Consider the following 23033-nt stretch of genomic DNA (forward strand, 5'->3'; position numbering starts at 1 on the left):
AGGGTGGTGGTTGCTGAAGATGGGGGTGGCTGTGACAATTTCTTAAAATAAAACAATGAAATTTGCTGCATTGATTGACTTTTCCTTTCATGAAAGATTTCTCTGTAGCATGCAATGTTGTGTGATACCATTTTACCCACAGTGGAACTTCTTTCAAAATTGGAGCCAATCTTCTCAAATCCTGCCAGTAATCTAATCAACTAAGTTTATGTAATATTCTAAATCCTTTGTTGTCATCTCAGCAATGTTCACAGCATCTTCATCAAGAAGAGATTTCATCTCATGAAACCACTTTCTTTTCCCGTCCTTAAAAAGCAACTCTTCATCTGTTCAAGTTTTATCCTAAGATTGGAGTAATTCTGTCATATCTTCAGACTCCACTTCTAATTCTAGTTCTCCTGCTATTTCTACCATATCTACAGTTACTTCCTGCAATGAAGTATTGAAGTCCTCAAAGTCATTCATGAGGGATGGAATCAACCTCTCCCAAACTCCTAATAATGTGGATATTTTTACCTCTTCTCATGCATCATGAATATTTTAAATGACATCTAGAATGGTGAATCCTTTCTGGAAGTTTTTCAATTTACTTTGCCCAGACTCATCAGAGAAATCACTATCTAGGGCAGCTGTAGCCTCACAAAACGTATTTCTTAAATAAAAAGACTTGAAAGTCAAAATTACTCCTTGATCCATGAGCTGTAGAATAGATGTTGGGTTAGCAGGCATAAAAACAACAGTAATCATCTTGTACACTGCCTGAGCTCTTGGGTGACCAAGTGCATTGTCAATGAGCAATAATGTTTTGAAAGAAATCTATTTTTTTGAGCAGTGGGTCTCAAGGATGGGTTTAAAATATTCAGTGAACCATGCTGTAAACAGATGTGCTGTCATTCAGGTTTTCTTGTTCCACTTACAGTACACAGGGAGAACAGATTTAGCTTAATTCTTACAGGCCCTAGGATTTTCATAAGGTTATATACATGAGCAATGGCTTCAACCTAGAGTCACCAGCTGCATTAGCACTACCAAGAGTTAGCCAGTCCTTTTAAGTCCGGCATTCACTTCTCCTCTCTAGCAATTAAAGTCCTACAAGGCGTCCTCTTCCAATAGAAGGCTGTTTCATCCACATTGAAAATCTGTGTAGTGATTCATCAGTTATCTTAGTTAGACCTTCTGGATAACTTGTTTCCACATTTGTTATCCATAAAAGCTCACACATTTATGTTATAGAGACAACTTTTTTCCTTAAACTTCATGAGCCAATCTCAGCTAGCTTGGAACTATTTTTCTGCAGCTTCCTCACCCCTGTCAGCCTTCACAGATTTGAAGAGAGTTCAGGCCTTGCCCTGGATTACACTTTAGCTTAAGGGAATATTGTGGCGGATTTGATCTTCTATACAGAGCACCAAAACTTTCTCCCTATCAGCAATAAGTCTGTTTTACTTCCTTAGCATTTGTGCATTTGTAAGAGTAGCACCTTTAATCTCTTTTAAGAACTTTTCTGGCCGGGCACGGTGGCTCACGCCTGTAATCCCAGCACTTTGGGAGGCCGAGGCAGGCGGATCACGAGGTCAGGAGATCGAGACCATCCTGGCTAACGCAGTGAAACCCCGTCTCTACTAAAACACAAAAAGTTAGCCGGGTGTGGTGGCGGCCACCTGTAGTCCCAGCTACTCGGGAGGCTAAGGCAGAAGAATGGCGTGAACCTGGGAGATGGAGCTTGCAGTGAGCTGAGATCGTGCCACTGCACCCCAGCCTGGGTGACAGAGTGCGACTCCTTCTCAAAAAAAAAAAAAAAGGACTTTTCCTTTGCATACATAACTTGGCTGTTTGATGAAAAAGGCCTAGTTTTCAGCCTATCTTGGCTTTCTTTTTCGAGACAGACTCTCGCTATGTCACCCAGGCTGGAGTGCAGTGGAGCGATCTTGGCTCACTGCAACCTTCACCTCCCGGGTTCAAGCAATTCTCCCTACCTCAGCCTCCCGAGTAGCTGGGATTACAGGCACCCGCCACCATGCCCAGCTAATTTTTGTATTTTTTAGTAGAGACGGGGTTTCACCATGTTGGCCAGGCTGGTCTTGAACTACTGATTTGAGGTGATCTGCCTGCCTCAGTCTCCCAAAATGCTGGTATCACAGGTGTGAGCCACTGCACTCAGCCTCTTGGCTTTCTATCTGTCTTCCTCACTAACCTTAATCATTTCTAGCTTTTGATTCAAAGTGAGAGACATGTGACTCTTTCACTTGAACACTTTGAGGTCATTGTAGGGTTACTAATTGGCTTAACTTCAATATTTGTATCTCTGGTAAAAGGGAGGCCCAAGGAGACAGACAGAGAGTTGGGGGAATGGCTGGTTGGTGGGAGCAGTCAGAACACACACAACATTTATCAATTAAGTTCACCATTGTATATGCGCTTGGTTTGTGGCAACCCAAAGCACAATAGTAACATCAAAGATCACTGATCACAAATCACCATTAACAGATGTAATAATGAAAATGTTGAAATATCACAATAATTGCCAAAATGTGACACAGAGACAGGAAGTGAGAACATGCTGTCAGAAAAAAATGGCACCAACAGGATTGCTCAATGCAAAGTTGCCACAAACCTTCAATTTTTAAAAAATGCAATGTATGTGAAATGAAATAAAGCAAAACACAATAAAACAAGGTATGCCTGAGAATAAATTTTCACAGCTTGTCACTCAGTCTTTATATGAGAGTCCTGTCTCATATAATATTGGATTTTGTATCTGTCTAGCAGTCATTTTATTTATAACTTTTCATTTGGTTACTGTGTATAATTAGGATGTATGTATGCAAATGTACGTGTGTGTGCATATTTGACCTGCTGTCTTTCCTTTCTTAAGATAAATCTCAAGATTATAAGTAGGTAGATTGGAGTAAAGACAGAATATAGATAAACACGTACACAGTGAAATCAATTTAGAACTGCATTTTAAAGACATTTTTCCCTCTTGATAAAAATTCCAGGCCCTACTGGGTAAAGCAACACTAGCATGTCTGAGAAACCACATGCAAACAAGCAGAACCTGTCGACTGGTCAATGCATACTAAGTAGCAAGATCAAGGGCTTTCACCCCATGAAGCAGTCAGACATATATTAACAAATGCCCACCAAGGAAGCTTGTTTTTAATCACATACATAAAATAAAACTAGTATGAAACATAATCATTAATTTGATTTCAAATAAGCTTTAAAAAAAACATGAATATCAATTATAAAGAATTTTTTTAAATATCACCTTCAACAGAATCTCACTACTTAACATTAAGAGTAAAGAAAACTAAATTAGTTACTTGGTGAGTTATTTAAGTACATGAAAAAGAAAAACTGGTTCAAAATTACATCTCTATCACAAGTTTATTTAAAATGAGTAGACACGTACATACACACACACACATTTACTATTTATAGGTATATGGCTCTATGTAAAATCATATATGTGTATATATATGTATGCTCAGAAATAGTAATAAATCTGTCTGTAATAATATGCTTGTTACTTGAAATTGTTCTAAAGGCAATTTCAAAAAAGGAGACCCAAAAATGTTTTGATTAATGGAATCGATAAAAGTACACAAAGGTGGCCAATTTGAACACAGAAAATTTGATTTTTTTTTTTTTTTTTTTTGAGACAGAGTCTTGCTCTGTTGCCCAGGCTGGAGTGCAGTGGCACAATCTCAGCTCACTGCAACCTCCACCTCCCAAGTTCAATCAATTCTTCTGCCTCAGCCTCCCGAGTAGCTGGGATTACAGGCACCTGTCACCACACCTGGCTAATTTTTTGTATTTTTAGTAGAGACGGGGTTTTGCCATGTTGCCCAGGCTGGTTTTGAACCCCTGAGCTCAGACAATCCACCCACCTCAGCCTCCCAAAGTGCTGCGACTACAAGCATGAGCCACTGCGCCAGCCGGTATGTTTGTTTTAAATGTTATAGTGCCTCTCTTTTTGAAGTAAGTATGGCTGGTGGTCCAGAAATTCAGTAATGTTTGCAATAATATAGTGAAAATGATGTTTTCATGAACTATGGAAGCACTAACAATTGGCACTATCCTTTTGAAAAATAATTGATAATATGCTTTTTGCTAGAAAATCTCCATGTCCACACTTTTTGATATTTTATTCCTAAAAAACCTATTTTGGAGGATCTACTATAAGGAAACAATCTAAAATATGGGGATAAAGAAGTGGGAGGGAGGAAGGTATCATATACATAAATTTATATGTGACAGCTTTATTTATATTGAAGAAAAATGGACTAATAATAATGCTGAGATTGATTTTATAGTTATTAGGTGCCAAGCACTGTTCACATTCATTACATGGAATGGAAGCAGTCAAAAAGCCTGCATCAGGATATATTATCTGTACATGTATGCCACTAAGGAAAAGGCATACAACATAGGGATAAAAATTATGTATTCATTATAATAATATAGTTACAGAGCATACTGAAATACAGAATGGAATAATAAAACAGAATCATCATTAGAAACAGTGTGTTTAATAAAGACTTCTTATGCAGAGATTTAGGGATAGAATGTTTGAGACTATCAACTATCATAATGATTAAGTTCTATTGATTTAGTATCTTTTTGGACTCATTTACTTTCTTTGTGTGATCTATTTCCATATTCCTTTCAGTAACCTGGGTAAAAGAACAAAGATGAGACTACATGAACTTACTTTGACTTTTAATTGTCTTCAAGAACTTCATATTGTTGGAGATGGACAGTGCTGATAATTGCACAACAATGTGAATGTACTTAGCATGCCACTGAACTGTACACTAAAATGGTTAAAATGACACATTTTGTCATGTGTCATTTTACCATTTTAAAAACATTGAAAAAAAGAATTTAAGATTCAGCATCTTAAACAATCTTCTCTTTTTATATATTTTATTTAAATAAGAAGGGGTCTTAAAATTAAATAAGGGATATTTTTTGCTGATATCTAAGAATTTCAATGCCTTGCTGCCTTCTATATTCCTTACCTGATTTCTCCTCCATTTAATCCACTCAAATTCCAATTAAAATTACACATTCCTCACCATGCCATTTTCAACTATTACATCCTAACAATAATCTGCTGTTAAATAAAAAATAACTGCAGTATAGTAAATATTCCTTAAATCTGAATTTAAACACAAGGTTATATACGATGAATCACTGAGAAAGAGCAAATTAAAGGAGTTTAAAATGAAAAAAAAAAGGCACTCCTGAATAAAACAGGAATGAAACAGGTAGCATCTGAGCTGTATACTAATTTTATAGTACGATTAGGTATAATTAGGAACTGAGAAGAACTGTTTTAAGGAAAAAGCTTGAGCAAAGAAATGGGGGAAGAATATTATAAAACACTTATGAAATAGAAAGTTGCACAATTTGGTTCTAGCATAGCAGTTAAAGAGTAGCTAGAGAAAAAAGAAAGACTTCAAGATTTAAGGCCATGAGAAGTCACTGAAGGTTTTTGAGAATGGGAGCAATTACATTAAGGTACTTTCTCTGTACCTCAGTTTTTTCATTTATATGAGCATTCTTCCTTCCACCTTTCTCCTGACCCACCCCATAATCTCTATCTGTTGAACCCTACCCAGACCCAGCTCAGGTTCCAACTCCTCCATAAAACCACCACTAATCAACTCCAAACATCGTGTCTTTAAATTCATACACATACTTCTATCCTCATCTTACAGTCAAACTTTCAGTATTATATTGAAGCTATTCAGTCTTTCCTTTTTGAAACCGTCTCTTTTCCTGGCTTCTATGACAACATACTCTCTTGCTTTTTCTCCCTCCTCCTCTGGCTCTAGGTACACGATGAAATTCCAAGGTTTCCTAGGGCTATCCTAGGTCCTCTTCTTTTCCCATTCTTCTCTCCTAAGCTGATTCTATTCATTCCTCCAGCTTTAAACACCATAAACATACAGATGATTTCGAAAGCCATTTATCTAGGATGACCTCCCACCCCCAAGCTCTAGCAGCAGCTAACTGCCTGCTTGACATCTCAAAGTTAACATATTTCCAGAACCAATTCTTGTTTCTCCAAATCCTGTTCTTTACCAGTTTTCAAGTGACACTATCAACCACTCATTTATAAAGCTAGAATCCTGGGAGACAGATTTACTCCTTTCCTTTTCCTTATCTACCACATCCATCTTGGCATTCTTCTTCTAAATATGTTCCCATCTTTTTCTCTTTTCCACCAAAAACATTCCTGCCTCCCTGAAATCCATTTACCTAAGCATTTAGAGTGATCTGTTAATGCTAATCAGATTTTGACTTTTTCTGCTTTGAATCCTGCAAAGGTTTACCACTGTATTTAAATTAAATTCCTATCCCCTCCAAGGTCTTACATGGTCCTTATGTTCCTTAAATCTGTGATATAAATCTCAGGTAACCAGCTGTAGACAAAAAACTCTTCTGTTTGACTTGACATTAGAGATTGATGACGCTTGACTAGGCAGTAGATGCCCATCTTCATGGTAATGACAAACAACAGGGTTCCCAATGGGTATAAGAAATTAAAATCAGAGACCTGATAAATGATAAATTCAAATCAAGCAAAGTGATGGCAGTATTGCCAAATAGTAGATGATTACAAAAGGGAAAAAAAAACCTAGGACAAAATAAGTCAAAGATGCTTGAAATTATCAGCAGCAAATAGCAGGCATGACTTTCGATAATGTAATGAACTGTAATGAACTATTTAATAATGATATACCAGTTAAGGCATGTGTTGCCCTACATGACCTTCTAAAACAGCAGAAGCAATGATACAAACTTTACAGTTGACACTTGATAATACAGTGATACAAATGATGATATATTTACCAAGTAGTTTTTCTTCATTAATCTCAAAGATTATAAAAGTTTAAACTACAACATTTTAGATAGAGCTTAAGTAAATAGAGTTCCTGGCAGGTAAGTTTTAAATGCAATAGAGTAATTCTTACTGATTAAAAGAAAGTAAATGAGTTAAAAACTCAAAACTATCTGCCTTGACTTACCCAAATGGATCGCCAACCACAAGGAACGCAACATCACTGATATCAGCATCCTTTAAAATATTATCTGCTTCTTGTTCCACTTCTTCTCTATCAGCAAGAATCAATTTTCTTCCGTAAAACTCTTCCTACAGATATAAGTCCAATATCAAGATAAAGGGACAGCAGATGACCATTCTAACACACACACACACACACACACACACTGTTTGTTTGGGACTGCTGCATATCTTGGCAACCACCCAAACACAGATTGTTCAATACAACTCATCAGTGAGCCAGTACTTTATATCATGTTGTAATTAAACTCTGTCTTTGGGGCTGTCTTAATATCCCAAAGGAGACAGACCTCTTAACATCTGAGGCTTTTTGCATTTTTAATTTATTTCTAAATTTGGTTCTAAAAGCCAAGCAGAACACTGTAGGATGAATACGGAATATGTACACACATGAGCCCTACTTCAGAAACATGATGTAATATGGAATAAATATATTAAACAATAAGTTTAAACAAACATGGTGGTTTAGCTTTTATTAAATTTTCAGTGGTTAAACATATGGAAACTCAGCTAAAAAAAAAAGGCAGCACCAATGAGAAACAATAGAAAATTAGCTGTTTACAGAACCAGTGAACATTCCTACATAAATGCAGAAGATAGTAATTTAAAAGTATATTCCTTGGTTTCTGCTAAAAAGGCAGAGTTGCAGGAGCAATAACTGAATTCTAAATATGTAGGAAGTTTGCAAACAAACTGCTTTGTGATTTAATTACCTACAGCTCAACTCTAGAGAACAAATCCAGTAGAGAGTGAGCTAGTAAGCTGGTAGTCTTCTGATAGTGGTTACAGGCTGTTATGCAAGATCATGAATCCTTTTTTTTTTTTCATCTCATCAGCCAGTACAGAATGAAGGAACATGAATCTTTTTTTTTTTTTTTTTTTATTATACTTTAAGTTCTAGGGTACATGTGCACAACGTGCAGGCTTGCCACATATGTATACTTAGGGAGCATGAATCTTAAAACTGATTTCCTGAGAAGTAATAAGTAATTCAAATGGAGTAAAACTGGATGCATAGATGAATAATACGGTTTCTTACATATTGAGAACTTTGAGTGAGTTATTAAAAGTTATAAGGATTGCTGTAGTGCAATGGTATCTGGTACTCAACAATATCTGTCAAACAAAGGAGTACATGAACAAATTATTAAGCAGGGCAGGATCCATCATTGACCATTTTGCTTGAATCCTACCTTCTCTGTAGGTGTTCTGTGAAGTTACACTTTGTGTAGCTATTATCTATCCTTAAGAATACAGAGACGGCCGGGCGCGGTGGCTCAAGCCTGTAACCCCAGCACTTTGGGAGGCCGAGGCGGGCAGATCACAAGGTTAGGAGATCGAGACCATCCTGGCTAACACGGTGAAACCCCGTCTCTACTAAAAAGTACAAAAAACTAGCCGGGCAAGGTGGCGGGCACCTGTAGTCCAGCTACTCAGGAGGCTGAGGCAGGAGAATGGCGTGAACCCGGGAGGCGGAGCTTGCAGTGAGCTGAGATCTGGCCACTGCACTCCAGCTTGGGCGACAGAGTGAGACTCCGTCTCAAAAAAAAAAAAAAAAGAATACAGAGACACAGTACAGTGTAGAGGTCAAGAGTGGCAGACCTCGGCTGGGCGCAGTGGCTCTCAACTATAATCCCAGCACTTTGGAGGCCGAGGTAGGTGGATCACCTGAGGTCAGGAGTTCGAGACCAGCCTGGCCAACATGGTGAAATCTCATCTCTACTAAAAATACAAAAATTAGCCAGGCGCAATGGCACATGCCTGTAATCCCAGCTACTCAGGAGTCTGAGACAGGAGAATTGCTTGGATTCCCACTTGACAAATGAAGAAACTGAGGTTCAGAGAAGTTTGGAAATGTGACCATTGACAATTTCTATTTCTGAACACTTTTGTGCCAAGTACCATAGCTAAGAACCTATGCTAAGACCTATGCTCAACACCTAAAGTAGGTGGTTTTTACCCCATTTAGAAAAGTCACTAAAGTTAAAGGACTTGTCCAAGGTCACAATAACATGTAACAAAGCTAAGATAAAACTTTATCCAAACTTTCCTCTATGCCATCCCCTGATATGTCATTCTATCAAACTGCTGTTTTGTTATTTGTCTCTCTTTTCTTGATGGTATTAAGTTCCTTCTACTTTTCCTTAATCACGGATTAGAGAGGCACATTTCTATCATTCTGAGCTTAGATATTTTGGTTCTATCCTAAGAGTGAAAAAATGAGGAAAAAAATTTTTTTTAAATGAAAGCTGGTCTTAGGCTGGGTGTGGTCACTCATGCCTACATAATCCCAGCACTTTAGGAGGCTGAGGCAGGCGGATCGCTGGAGTCCAGGAACCTGTGACCAGCCTGGGCAACATGGCAAAAACCTGTCTCTACAAAAAATACAAAAAAGTTAGCTGGGCATGGTGGCACCCACCTGTAGTCCAGCTACTCAGGAGGTTGAGGTGGGAGGATACTAGAGCCCAGGAGGTTGAGGCTGCAGTGAGTCATGATGGCACCACTGCACCCCAGCCTGGGCAACAGAGCAAGACTTACTTTCTCTCTCTCTCTGCACGTATATGTATATATCGAAGTTGGTCTTTACACGCAACTTTTATTCAAATGCATGGCCAATTCAAGTAGCAGTTCTTACTTCCGTCTTCAAGATGTTAAAGGAATCTAAGGCCTAAAAATTTTAAGTCAATTTTTTGTTTGGAAGGTAGGACAAAGACAATTCTAAAAATCTACTCTCTTCTCCCATAACATATGTATTAATCATTTGATTTACCTTCTACTTAGAGTTTGACAATGAATCTGAAGTTGACCCTTCCCCCAAATTTACTGGGCCCTTATGAGGGCCAACTAAATGTATAATACACTAACAAATATTCTGGTTACTTAGTGTATACTCATATAACTGTATACTCATACATTTGTACGTATTAAGTCCAGGCTCACTCAATGTATACAAGTGTATCAGTATAAGCCTTACTGGGAGATAGTCTATTTAAGGTAAGATCTCTCTGGATATGATACAAAAAAGGCAATCACCATTCCCTATGGACATACTTCAAAGGGGGAAGCTTTCAGCTTGGTTCCTGAATATATAACCAACTCATTAAGGCTGTGTCAGCACCTCATTAGCACTCAACTCAGAAAGGATTTCTTGACTATCTCATGAAATAAGGGGTTTTGATAACTACCCCCCAAGAGTATAAAATGGCTTTCCTATTTACTGGAGAAAGCCACCAAATTAGACTTGTAAAATAGGACAAAGCACCCTTTCATTTTCCAAGTCACTTGGTTGGTGTATAATTTCCATTCTTTTGCTCCTCAGATCATTAATGAACAAAGGATGCGTTTCAAAGAGTTTCAACAAGCAGACCTGAAAATTCTGTTCAGCTTAGTGTATGAAAATCAGATGTTAGATAGCTTTCTTCCCAGGAGGCTGGGGAACGCTCAGCACCTACCAAGGCTTCCTTCCCTACAGTCAGGACCGAGGTGTAGGCTTCTAGATACACTCGACTGCAGCGTCTAACAGCTTCCAGGCCCTTGACTGTGATGTCCTTGGCATCTCCCAGGCCCAAGCCGATGAGATAAAGCATTTCAAACTTCAGGAGAAGAGAGACTGCAAGACGAAGTGGACAGAAAAACCGTCAGTGACACCGAGGACACCTAAAATCTAGTGATGAACACGAAGGTGACAACCAAAGTAGCACAAGAGAAGCGGCAAGTCACAAGGAGGGGTTTGGGAACCTTATGTCACGCTTAAGGACTGGGATAAGAAGTTTTAAACAACCCTACCACTTTTACCGCTTGTTACACAAACCTTGGAGCAGCCAGTTACCCGCTGACAGAATCGTAGCTCGTAGCTAGCTCCCTGGCCTTTCCAAATTCCAAACTACCGCCTTTCCGCAGAAGGAACTACCAAAGCGCCGGCTCCGTGCATCGCAAGGACCCATGCCGCCGGCCTCACCTACGGTGCCGCAAAATGCTGGTGCCTTTACTGCACTTTACGACTAGCGGGAGGGGGCCGGGCTAGCCTCCAGTGGGCTGCGGAGACTAGACCCCCGCTCCACGGGTAGAAGCCCGTCGGCCACTGGGGCAGGGCGGCGAAAGATCAGTCGGCCGAGAGGAGTCCGTGGAGCACCCCTTTCGTTGTTCCAGGGAAAGGATCGGGCGTGCTCACGAGCCCCCAACCCATGGCTTAAACACCCGCTTCCTAAGCCTGGGTAAGTGCAGTAGCTCGTTGCCGGAGAGGAGCCACGTGGGAGAAAGTCTGGAGGGGCCCTGCGTCCTACTCCTCCTCTCCAGAAACTGGGAGGGCTGGGAAGGATTTTCCTGATTTGTCCCAGGATTTGCCCGAGTGCACAGATTTTAATCCCCCCTTCTCATCCTCCTGTAGTTCAACTAGGTGTCTTCCTGGTGAAGCGTCAGATTGGCAAACCCAGCAGTGAGTGTGCTTCTGATTTCCCATCGAGGCAATGACTCCTCGGGTTTGTCCCCAAGACCTTATGCCTGGAGTGCCCCAAGGATGCTTCAGTCACCCTCAGTGTCAGGAATCCCAGATCTTCCTGTACCTAAAGAAGTGACCTTTAATAGTGCTCAGGGAGTTCAGACCTCTCAAGTGTTTCTGCCACGGGAATTCTTATAAAGCTGTTGGTTACATGTAATTATGAATAGAGAAGATTTGTTTTGACTGAAAATGCTCTACCCAAGGTGACCTCATCCGAGTTGAAAAGACAGCTGTCATTGCTTTTCTCAACAGGCAGTGTTGGTTACTCAGAATTTTCCTGTTGCCTCCCGGACAGTGCCGAACTCTGCTTCCTTGAATCTTGGCTTTTTTTCATTCCCAGGTTCCATCCACATTTTTGCACTTCCTATCTGTAAACTCTTCGTGGCTGGTTTTATCCCCTCTCATTAGGTTGATCTATTCCTCACGCCACATACCCCAGAAAACTCAAAATGGATCATAGATGTAAATGAAAAACCTAAACCTATACCAGAAGAAAACATAGGAGGAAATATTTGTGACCTTATTTAGGCAAATATTTCTTAGACCAAAAGCATGATGAGAAAAAATTGGTAAGTTGGACTTCAGCAAAGTAAAAATTTATGCTCTTCAAAAGACTGTTGAAGCCACATGCTGTGAAAATATTTACAAAGCATGTATCTGATGAAGGACTTGTGTCGAGAATATATAAGGAGCACTCAAAAAGCAATAATAAAACAGCTCATTGTTTAAAAATGGGCAAAAGATTTGAATAGACACCAAAGAAGATACACAAATAACAAATAATCATTTTAAAAGATCCTAAACAAACAAACAAAAAAAGATCCTAAACATCATTAGACATTAGGGAAATAAAAATTTAAATTACAATCAGCTACCACTACCCACCTATTAGAATGGCTTAAGTAAAACAAAACCCCCAAAAAACTGGCTGTTCTCTCAAAATTCCTAGTGTCTCTAATATTTTGCAGATTCAAATTTCAGCCTGCTAGCCAGACTTCTTCCCTCTTGGCTTCTTGTTAACTTTCTGCTGGAAATCTTCACCTAGGTAACCCGGAGTCATATTCAACACTTCCAACGTTGAATCCATAACCTTCCCCTTCAGTTTTGCTTTTCTTTCCATATTAGCTACTTGGATGGAGGGGGGGAGTGGGTGAGGACAGTATTGTCATTAACAGATTAACCCCAGCCAGACACTTGGGAGTCACCCCCACATCCAGTCTGTCCTGTCTGCCTGTATATCTCAATGGAAACGATACCGTCTGTCACCATCTTGGTTTTCAGGTCCTCATTTTGTCACTCTTGTAGCTGATCATCATGTCTCCTTCACTCAAGGGGGTCAGAGAGTTATAGTTGGTACACAATCTGAAAATATCACACCCCTTCTAGATCCTTCTGAGACCAAGAGAAAGTCCAGGTTTGTTAACATACCTCACAAGATCATTCATGGTGTGGCCACTGCCTACCTTTTTAGCATCAGCTCTCTCCACTCCATACCATGAGCTTTCTCTCCAGCAATACTGAATTGCTTATAGTTCTCTGCCCACAACATGCTGCTTTGTTCCTCTATGCTGCTGCCTCATCATAGAATATTGTCTCCCATTCTCTCCTGCCTAGATCACTAATACCCATTCTTTAAGACCAAGCTCAGGAAGCCTTCCCAGAGACCCTCACCCCGCTAAGCTAATTTAGGTTTCTCCTCTTTATTACAGTATTACTCTACATATACTTACTAACCAATTTATGAGATTTTATATTTGTTCATTTGTGTTTCTTCTTTACCAAACTATTGATTTAGTTAATTCAGGGACTTCATCTTATTTGTATTCTCATCTTTAAGGTTTAGCACTATCCTCGCACATAAAGTATTAAATGTTTGTTGAATAAATCATTATTATCCACTAGTAGCTGAGTTACGTATTTTTCCATCTTTATTAAATACAGAGTATGTTTTAAATAACTACCAAAAAGTCATTAATGGAATATCAAACATAAATATGCGTGTCTCATTGCCACATTAGAAGGTCATTTGTATTGAAAGGCTTGTAACACACAAAACATATAGTTCATATGCACACTATTGAGTAGGTAAACACATTTTCCAACGTGTTGATCATTTGTGTTTTTTATTTTCAGATTTAAAAAAATAATATTTTCAGATAGATTCACAGCGAAAGGACACTGCCAGAAAGGATGATTAAGTAATCTGAAGAAGGTGTGGTTTATCTCCTTTCAGGAAATATATCTGTATTGAAATAAAGTTATTCTGGGTAATCAAGGAAGTGAAACATTGTCTGAAATAACAGTAATAATTTGTTTTTAAGCTTCAAAATGTAGCCAGAGGAACTTAGTTTCACCACGTAGAATTCTTAACAAACAACCCTTTCACCTGCCATTATTTCTCAATAAGAGTGTAAATTTTTTGTACTTTTCTGGAGCTAGACAGATAAAGGGATTATGGTAACCTTTTTTTTTTTTTTTTTTCCTCAGCTCAACAAACATAAGCTGCAAAAGTCTTGCCTGTTGGTTTTTGCAGAATTCTTCTGTGGGATTTGACATTTCTCCCTTGCCATTTAAAACGGGTTTCAAATGTGGTAATATTTTTCCCAACAATTTATTGTGAAAAATTTCAAACATATAAAAAAGTTGAAGCAATATCACAGTCAACACCCATATAGCTGCCTCCAAGGTTCTAAAGTTGTTAACATTTTGCTGTTTTTGCTTTATCACTTACTTATCCTTTTACCCAGACATCAACCCATCTTATTTGTTGATGCATTTCCAGGGAAGTTGTAGACATCAATACACATATTACATTTTGCTTGAAACATAAACTCCTCATCTAGGTAATAGATTAGCAAAACATACCTAGGCATATAGCTGATTAAATGATATCATTGCTTTACCTAATTTAGGCTGGGTTTTGAAAATTTTGCTGTAAAACGGTTTCGAATTAGTTTTTAACAAATATTGTAGTTTTATAATGATAATGAAAGCAGTTAGAGGACAAATTCATTTATGTCACCAAATCTGTAGTCTCATGTCTAGCAGAAGAGAGAGTGATGGTTAAAGAGAAGGGTGATTATAGGACAAAAGAAAAAAGATTTTTAGCCTTTTTTGGCTTCAAGAATAACATGGATAGATTAGACCTGAAGAGTTTTCTACTTTGTATTCTTGCTTTCAGGTCAGATGATGCCAAGTCATCCCTAAGGGTGAACATTTATGCTTTTACTGAAAGATCTTTAAGATGTTTTTATAACCTTTGCCAGTAACTCATTTTCACTGGCAAATTCTTCCTTATATTTGAGACCTACAGGCAGTAGTCATAAAATGTGAGAATCTGAGATGCAGATAGTCATAAGAAGTTAATGCTGATGGCTTTTCCATTCCATTGTCATAAACACATCATATGCTACTTTTATTTTGAAGTAATAACATAGTCGAGTCACTGCATTGCATTATGGACAAGTTATAATTACCCTACATTGAAGAGAAGTCATCCTTCAATTGTCCTGTTTAAGTAGTTTGTCTATTGAAAAGAAGGCATCAGGGTGACTGACTAAACTCCATCTGACCTTACTGTGAATAAAGAATATTATTTTACTCTGAAGCTGGCCTCTTAACCTACATGTTCCCAGAGATTGCCTTTGTTAGAGGAAATCTTGATTAATATTTGTAGAGCTCAGACTCTGAATTGATTGGTAGTCATTATTTTCCAACAATTCACAAATAAGTGATAATTAAAGATAGCATTGCTTTAGGATAAGGACCTGTACTTACTAAGGTTAAAAGATTTGAAGTTACTTTATTGTACGCTTGTTTACTTAGAGAAAAAGTCACTTTTTATAAACTCATTGATTTTAAATACTCATCCACGCATTATATGTTAATCATATGATGTAAAATGCATAAATAGTAAACAAATCTAGAGCTATTTTCTGTGTCTAATGTGGAAATTTTTATTGTCATTCATCCTAGTTTAATAGATTGAATGAGTAAAATATGGACTGTCATAAAGAAGTCACCTAGAGCCCTGCATTTTTGTGTAAAGTAGCTCCCAGAATGTTCCCTTAAGTGCCTGTGTGTTTGTGCATGTATGTGTAAACTTTGTGTGTTTCTAACCCATTTTTATATATGGCAGTTCCTTCCTCCAAAATCTGTTATTAAAAAGGTTCAATCAGGGATACATAGTTCACTCTTTTTGTACTTAAAAAAAACTACAGTGTCCCTTTAAGTTTTTTTAGGGAAACATAGCTGAACTAGCCAAGATTTGGTGGGAGAAGGGGAGTGGTTTCCCTTTCATTCAGTAGCCAAAACATAAAAAGCGAACTACCAGGCTGTATATTAGCCACACATACATACCCTCACTGTCTACACCACTCCCCTAGTTCTCCAGCCTCACCTCCTCGTCTCCGTCCCCCTGGCCCCTACAGATAGCTGTGTGGCTCTGGCTTTACTTCCTTGAAGTCATTGTTCAGAATTCACTTTCTCAGTGAGGGCCATCTTATGTAAAACTTCAACCGACATTTCTTATCACTTTGTCTGCTCATTTGCCCCTGTAGCATTGCTCACTTTCTAAGACAACTGTATAATTTACTTATTTATTATGACTTTTTTTGTCCATGTCCTAAGAATATAAGCACCACAAAGGCAGGATTTTTTTTTTGTCCATGTTATGCTCTAATGTGAAACGAACAGCCAGAACAGTGTTTGATGCTCAGTAAATATGTATTGAATGAATGAGTATACATCTACACTTGGTAATAAGTTATAAATTAATTTCTTGAGGAGAAGAACGGAGCAGAGGGGATTTTTTATGATGGTTGAGATCTCACATTTTGGTGTCATTCAGACCATGTTTTAGTCTAGGCTTTCCACTCAGTAGTGTATTCCTTGCATTCCCTTTTTAAACCTCAGTTACTTCTATAAAATAGGGATAATAGTAACATCTTTCATGAGATTATTGTGAGGACTAATGAAAAAATACTTATAAAGGGCTTAGCATACTTTCAGACAACTAGTAAAGATTCAGAAAACATTGGCAAATATTGATATAGAGTTTGAAATTAATTTTAGAGTTATCTACAGTGTCTGTCAGATTATAATATGAAAGTCAAGTCCACCTAGATTGGTTCTCATTCTTTTCCCCATTCACAAAAGTTCTATGAATAATTTACATAATTCAGTAATTATAGACCAATCCACTAAATAGTTTATTGATTGACAAAAGTCTTCTTAAGCAAACATTATTATTTTAATATTATACTCTGAGGTATTCTATGAGAGAAACTGTCTTCATTTCAATTATTCTGTCACTGAGTTCAACATTATAGACTTTTTTGGCACCAAAGAAATGTTGTCTGGCAATTTGTTAAAACTTAAAGTAGAACTTAAAGGAAATGGAGCCAAATGTGGTAGTTTACAGCTGTATAATCCTAGCACTTTCAAAGGCTGAGGAGGAAAAATCACTTGAGCCCAGGAGTTCGAGACCAGCCTGGCCAACATAGCAATATTTCGTCTCTACTAAAAATAGAAATAAAAAAATTAGCTGGACATGGTGGCATGCACCTGTAGTCCCAGCGCTCAGCAGCTTGAGGCAGGAGGATTGCTTGAGCCCAGGAGTTTGAGGTTGCAATGAGCTATGATCACATCACCACACTCTAACCTGGGTGACAGAGTGAAACCCTGTCTCAAAAAAAAAAAAGTGAATGGACTTTTCTTCTTAGTAGTTTAGTAAACAAAATCTGCTAGTGAGCAGAGAAAATGTTCATTTAGGAACTGAATTCTTTTTTAAAAAAATTTTTTAGATGCCCAACAACAATAAAAAGAATCATTGTGTTGTGTGATACATTCATATAATACAATGCTATACAGCAATCAAAAAGAGTGAATTACTGCTACATGAAACAACCTGGGTGAATATCATAGAAATGGGATATAGCTTACATAAAGCAAAGTCCACCAGATTTTAAGTATACAATTTGATGAGTTTTTACATATGTGTATAACCATGTACCCATTATTCTGATAAAGATATGGAACATTTCTGGCATCTGAGAAGGTTCCCTTTTGTCCTCTCCCAGTAAATGCCCTCCCCTCCCCAAGGTAACCGAACCACTATTTGACTATAAATTAGTTTTGGCTATTCTTATACATGGAACCATATAAAATGTACCCTTTCGCATCTGGCTTCCATGGCTCTGCTTTACTCGTCCATGTTCTGTGTAGCAGTTGTTCATTCTTTGCTGAATAGAATTCTGTTATTTGAATGTACTACTATTTATCTTTATTTTTGATGGATGTTTAAGTTTCAGTTTAGGGCTAATATGAATAAATCTGCTATGAACATTGTTGTATCTGTCTTTTGTTAGACATTTAAGTATTCATTTCTGTTGAGTTATATTACCTAGGAATTGGAATTGCTGGGTTATAGGATATATGTTTTCACTTTAACACATTGCGCCAAACAGTTTTCCAAAGTGTTTGTACTATTTACATTCCCACCAGCAATGGATGCAAGTTCCAGTTGCTCTGTATCCTTGCCAACAGTTGGTATTGTGAGTCCTTTTAATTTTAGTGGCTGTGTAGTGATATATCATTGTGGTTTTAATTTGCGGCTCTCTGTTGGTTAATAGTGTCAGTTGCCTCGTATGTAATTTTTTTCAGTTATTTTAAATTTTCAGTTATTTAATTTTTATTTTCTTTATTCTTCAATATGAATAAGATCAATATCACTTTTTGTATTGGATGAAAGTGCTTTTAAAGTCAGTATTAATTGAAACCTTTTCAAAGTCAATTTATTTATTTTTGAAGACAAAAGTATTTCTTTCTTCCACCACAGTGATATTTAAATGTGGAATCTATACTTGTAGTTGAGTAAATCCATTTGTGAATAAGATACTTCCTTTAAAGGGGCCTTAATAGATTCACTAATAAATATGTGTGAAATATGTTTTAATGTATAAAAAGCACTTAGTGTCTGAAACATAGTAAGTGCTAAAGTTTTTTAAAAAAATAATTAGAATATACTTAAAAAATTCTATATATGTTTTGCCTGGAGAGAATACTTGTTGTCAGGACTCCCACTTCTCATTCTGTCTCTGCTGCCAGTAACTATGTGAGTTTGGACCATTTTTTGCTATCAGTAACATGAATGCTTTTAGTTAGATGATTTCTAAGTCACATTGTAAGACTCAGTAGCTTCCTTTTGGGTTAGAATGGAAAGAGCACTAGACCAGTAATTAGCCAATGTAAGCTATTTACACTTGTGGACGTTTGCTTTGTTTCATGACTCAAAACCCCAATAAGAAGTATCTCTCCCCTCCTCCTCCTTTTCTACCCTTCCTCCTTTAATAGATTTTTATATGAAACAGCAAGCAATACAGTAATTCCTTAAACCTGGAAATTAGCATAACCAATATAAATTTTTTTTAAAAAAATGTAAGTTGTTACTAAATTTTTTACACTAATAAACTGTGTAGACCTTGAGTTATTCTTTACATGACTGTACTTCACCGTAAGTACAGTGATTTTTTTTCATGATATCTAGAAACTTTTTCAACCAAAATTAAACTGGTATCTATATCAAGTTGCAGAATTTTCACAGATTTAATTTTCTCAGCATGATTTTGGTCTGTATTTCTAAATCCTGGGTAGTCATAGAATATGATTCACCCTAATCTTATTTCCTTACATTTTGCTTTATTTTATTAGGGTCTTTTGTTTGTTTTGCAGTAATATTTTCTATTGTATACTTAAAGTAGCATTTTTTTTTTCTTCAGCAATTTTTACACCTTACTATCAGAGCTCATTACATATTCTGATAAAGGCTTATTGAGATTGAGGCTCAAACTCATAGATTCTATTTTAATCTTATCTTTTCTTCTGGCTACTGCCTGTCTTCTGGTGTTCACTAAAACTTGTTGAAATCCTATCGTATCAAAATATTTGTAGTAGTATTAGTGGTATCAAAAATACTGTTTTCTCCATGCATACCAATTGCAGAAGCAGTGAATAGCAGTGGTTAAAAGCCTGGACTTTAATGTCATGGGCTTTAGAGTCAGACTACAGAATTTGAATTTTGGCTTCTCTTACTAGCAATGTGACCTTAGGAAAGTTCTTGAGCCCTTAGTTATATTGCCTGTAAAATACAGATAATAAAGGCACTTACAGGACCATCATGATGATTAAATGAAGTAATACTACATATAAACAGTGTCTTTGAACAGTGTTTTGCACTTTGTAAGTGTTCAATAAATGTTAGCGATCATCATAAATATTATTACCTTTAGGGTTTTGTGAAGATTAAATGTGATAAGTAAACTGTATATCAAAAGGCCTGCAATATAGTACACAAGTAACGTTAGCTAGTATTACTACCAAAAATATTCTCTAGCTAGCTGGTTTTACAGAATTTATGTGTGTTCTAGGTAAAATTGCAGTTTAGGACCATCATCCATCCCCCTTGACACCAAACAAAAAGTGAATTTGTAATTAGAATATTTAGTACTCAGAAAACATGAACATCCAGGCTAAAGCACAAAGCTTTTAAAAGTTGTAATGTAGCCAAAATGTTATTTGCAATGAAAGGAAACAGAAAGTGGTATTAGTAATTTTAAAGATACATTTTTTTCTTGAATAAGGTGTGGTGTTTTGTTCCTAATAATTTTGTCCTGTGACCAATTAAACCCATCAGTAGGTTGAAGGTGTTCGGGGCATGGTGATCTAAGACTGAGGCCAGTCACTTTCTTAGAGAAGCTATAAGAAATCCTATGTAGAAATTACTTAGTATCACACTAATGTTGATATTTGCATCAGTTAGGTGTTATTTACTTTCCTGTTATCTGTGCTCCTGTCTGGCCTCCCTGCCATCTCAGTAATAGAGTTCCTTGCCTTATTCCTAGTCATCAGGACCTGCATCTCTGTCCTGTTATTTCAAGAGGTTGAACCTTGCTACTGATTTCATTCCGAGAGACTTAAATTCTTGCCTTGGCCCCATCTCCCCATGATTGGGTTCCCTTTTACAAAGCTAGGCTCCCTCAAAGGTAGACACTCGCCTATCTGAAATTGCCAGGGTCATTGAGCACTTTTGAACAGGTGTAGGCACAACTTCAAGAGGCACCATTCATATAGATGACATACAGCTGCCCAACTGTACACGGTGGCTCAGTGGCCAGTTGCCTATTTCTTGAACTATGGTTGAGCACCTGCTGTGTTCCTGCTTGCTGGTCTTCATTAGACAGCACATGCTGAGATTCTTGCCCCAGTGTTTGTGGTCTTCAGTTTTTTAAATTATGTGATCTCACCTGCTTTTTATCTTGCTTCTGGTTAATTTATCTCAAATTTCATGGCCATTCATTGCTCAGTGTATTGCCTCTACCCAGGAATACTTCCCTACTTTATCTCATAGGAATCATCCTTAGAATTCTAGTTCAGAACCCTCTCATCTGTAGTGTTTTCCCACCTCACATAAACTGCAAATTTTTTTCTTATTTTGATTTTCTTTAATAATCTATTGCTATTGTGTGTTTTTCTTAAGTAAGACTATAGATTTTAAGGGCAAGGCCATTGTTTTATCTTTATATTCTCTGTAACTCCTGCATGGTGTTCTCCTCATAATAGATGTTAAATGAGTATTCGTAGAATGTCTTGATGAAAGTGCTACTTAACAAAAGGAGGCAAGTCAAGGTGTGCTAATGAACTGAGAAAAGAGAGGCTAGAAACAAGGAAAGAGACTTGATAAACTATTGCAGCGATCTGTACCTGAGGTGATAGTAAGTCTTGCGTATTCTCAGTGACAAAAGAAGTTGAGATGTGTTAATAATATAAATTAGTGGGGATGACCATGAACATAATTAAATGGGAGAAGGGAGGAAAGGGATTGATTAAAGCCAGAGCATGGTGCAAACTGGATCCTACTTCTTACTTTTAGAAGTTTATATCAAATGTCAAGAAAATAAAAGTAAGTTCAAATTTAAATTAACAGTATTCTACATTCAGTTTAATAATGTTTAAAACCGCAAAGAAATGGATCCTAAAAAAACTCTCATTTAGTCTTTGTGGAGCTGTCATAGTATTTGATGACTATAAATGTAAATTCCATTTGATGGTGAAATTTCAACAAAACTGAAACGAGCTATGGGATTTTTCTTTCACAACCAGATAGACAAATAAATAGGCAGAGAGAGTTGAGATTATTACTCATTTTTGAAAATCATTTGAAATACTTTTATACTCCCTTCCCAAAAAGGCTTTTGAAAGCTAGAGTTATTTTTGGAGCATCACATTTTGACAGATTTTTGCACATTCTTCAGTGGTCATCACATGTAGAGATTTAGCTTGATTCCTTGCACAACTAACTTGAAGTCTTATGATACCTAGTTGACCTTAATTGTGCCTTGTTCAGTCCAACAAATGCTTACTATCTATCATGCATAAGGCTATGTGCTTTTTGTTCCCAGGGATAAAAAGAAACATAAATCACTATTTGTACCACCTAGGGATTATATTCAAATGAAGAACATAACACACCTGTGCTCTATAGGGATATCACAATATGTACAGTGATACCTGCTATAATAGAAGTGCAAGCAGTAAGGCAGAAAAGGAGGAAAAGATTAATTAAACTGGATACTGTTCTAATAGCTTGATCTGATCTTGTTGTTTATAATATCTAAGTAACACATGGAAGCTATTTCTGGATTCTTGACGATTTAGAAGACTCATCACAAGATAACCAAAGTTTATTTATGTCATGGTTTAGAGAGACTAAATTGGTATAATGTAGTCCAGGAAGCCCAGACATGTTGCAGATAGGACAGCATTGCAGCACTGCAGATGGCCTTCATCCTTACAAACATGCTAACTGGATTTTTCTTAGAATACCCAGAATAGCTGGGCACGGTGGCTCATGCCTGTAATCCCAGCACTTTGGGAGGCTGAGGCGGGCAGATCACAAGGTCAGGAGATCAAGACCATCCTGGCTAACACGGTGAAACCCCGTCTCTACTAAAAATACAAAAAGTTAGCCGGGCGTGGTGGCGGACGCCTGTAGTCCCAGCTACTCGGGAGGCTGAGGCAGGAGAATGGTGTGAACCCAGGAGGCGGAGCGTGCAGTGAGCCGAGATCACGCCACTGCACTCCAGCCTGGGTAACAGAATGAGACTCCGTCTCAAAAAAAAAAAAAAAAAAAAAAAAAAGAATACCCAGAATACCAGTTGCTTAGCAATGGACTAACACTAGCTATGTTTATCTGTTTCTGGTATACAAAAGTCTGGCTGCCATTTTGTCCACTTCCATTAGGGTCTAGGAAGAGGTGAATAGTATGTATTTCTTTTTTTTTTTTTTTCTTTTTTTTTTTTTTGAGATGGAGTCTAGCTCTGTCACCCAGGCTGGAGTGCAGTGGAGCAATCTCAGCTCACTGCAACCTCTGCCTCCCGG

General features: G+C 37.6%; 1 protein-coding gene and 1 long non-coding RNA gene across 2 annotated transcripts in view; one reads left to right on the forward strand and one right to left on the reverse strand.

The window, feature by feature from the left end:
- Window positions 1–11062, reverse strand: part of DPH5 (diphthamide biosynthesis 5) — a 36264-nt gene extending 25202 nt beyond the window's left edge. The window contains exons 1-3 of the mRNA XM_010377252.2: window positions 10911–11062; window positions 10552–10709; window positions 7044–7168 (exon numbers count right to left, since the gene is read on the reverse strand). Coding sequence (XP_010375554.1) covers window positions 7044–7168; window positions 10552–10686 — 260 coding nt within the window. The 5' untranslated portion in view covers window positions 10687–10709; window positions 10911–11062. The remainder of the gene's footprint in view (window positions 1–7043; window positions 7169–10551; window positions 10710–10910) is intronic.
- Window positions 11063–11105: 43 nt separating this feature from the next.
- Window positions 11106–23033, forward strand: part of LOC104673264 — a 62101-nt gene continuing 50173 nt past the window's right edge. The window contains exon 1 of the long non-coding RNA XR_004058948.1: window positions 11106–11313. This is a non-coding gene — a long non-coding RNA (uncharacterized LOC104673264). The remainder of the gene's footprint in view (window positions 11314–23033) is intronic.

Source organism: Rhinopithecus roxellana, chromosome 8 (assembly GCF_007565055.1).
Source record: "Rhinopithecus roxellana isolate Shanxi Qingling chromosome 8, ASM756505v1, whole genome shotgun sequence".
Lineage (NCBI taxonomy): Eukaryota > Metazoa > Chordata > Mammalia > Primates > Cercopithecidae > Rhinopithecus > Rhinopithecus roxellana.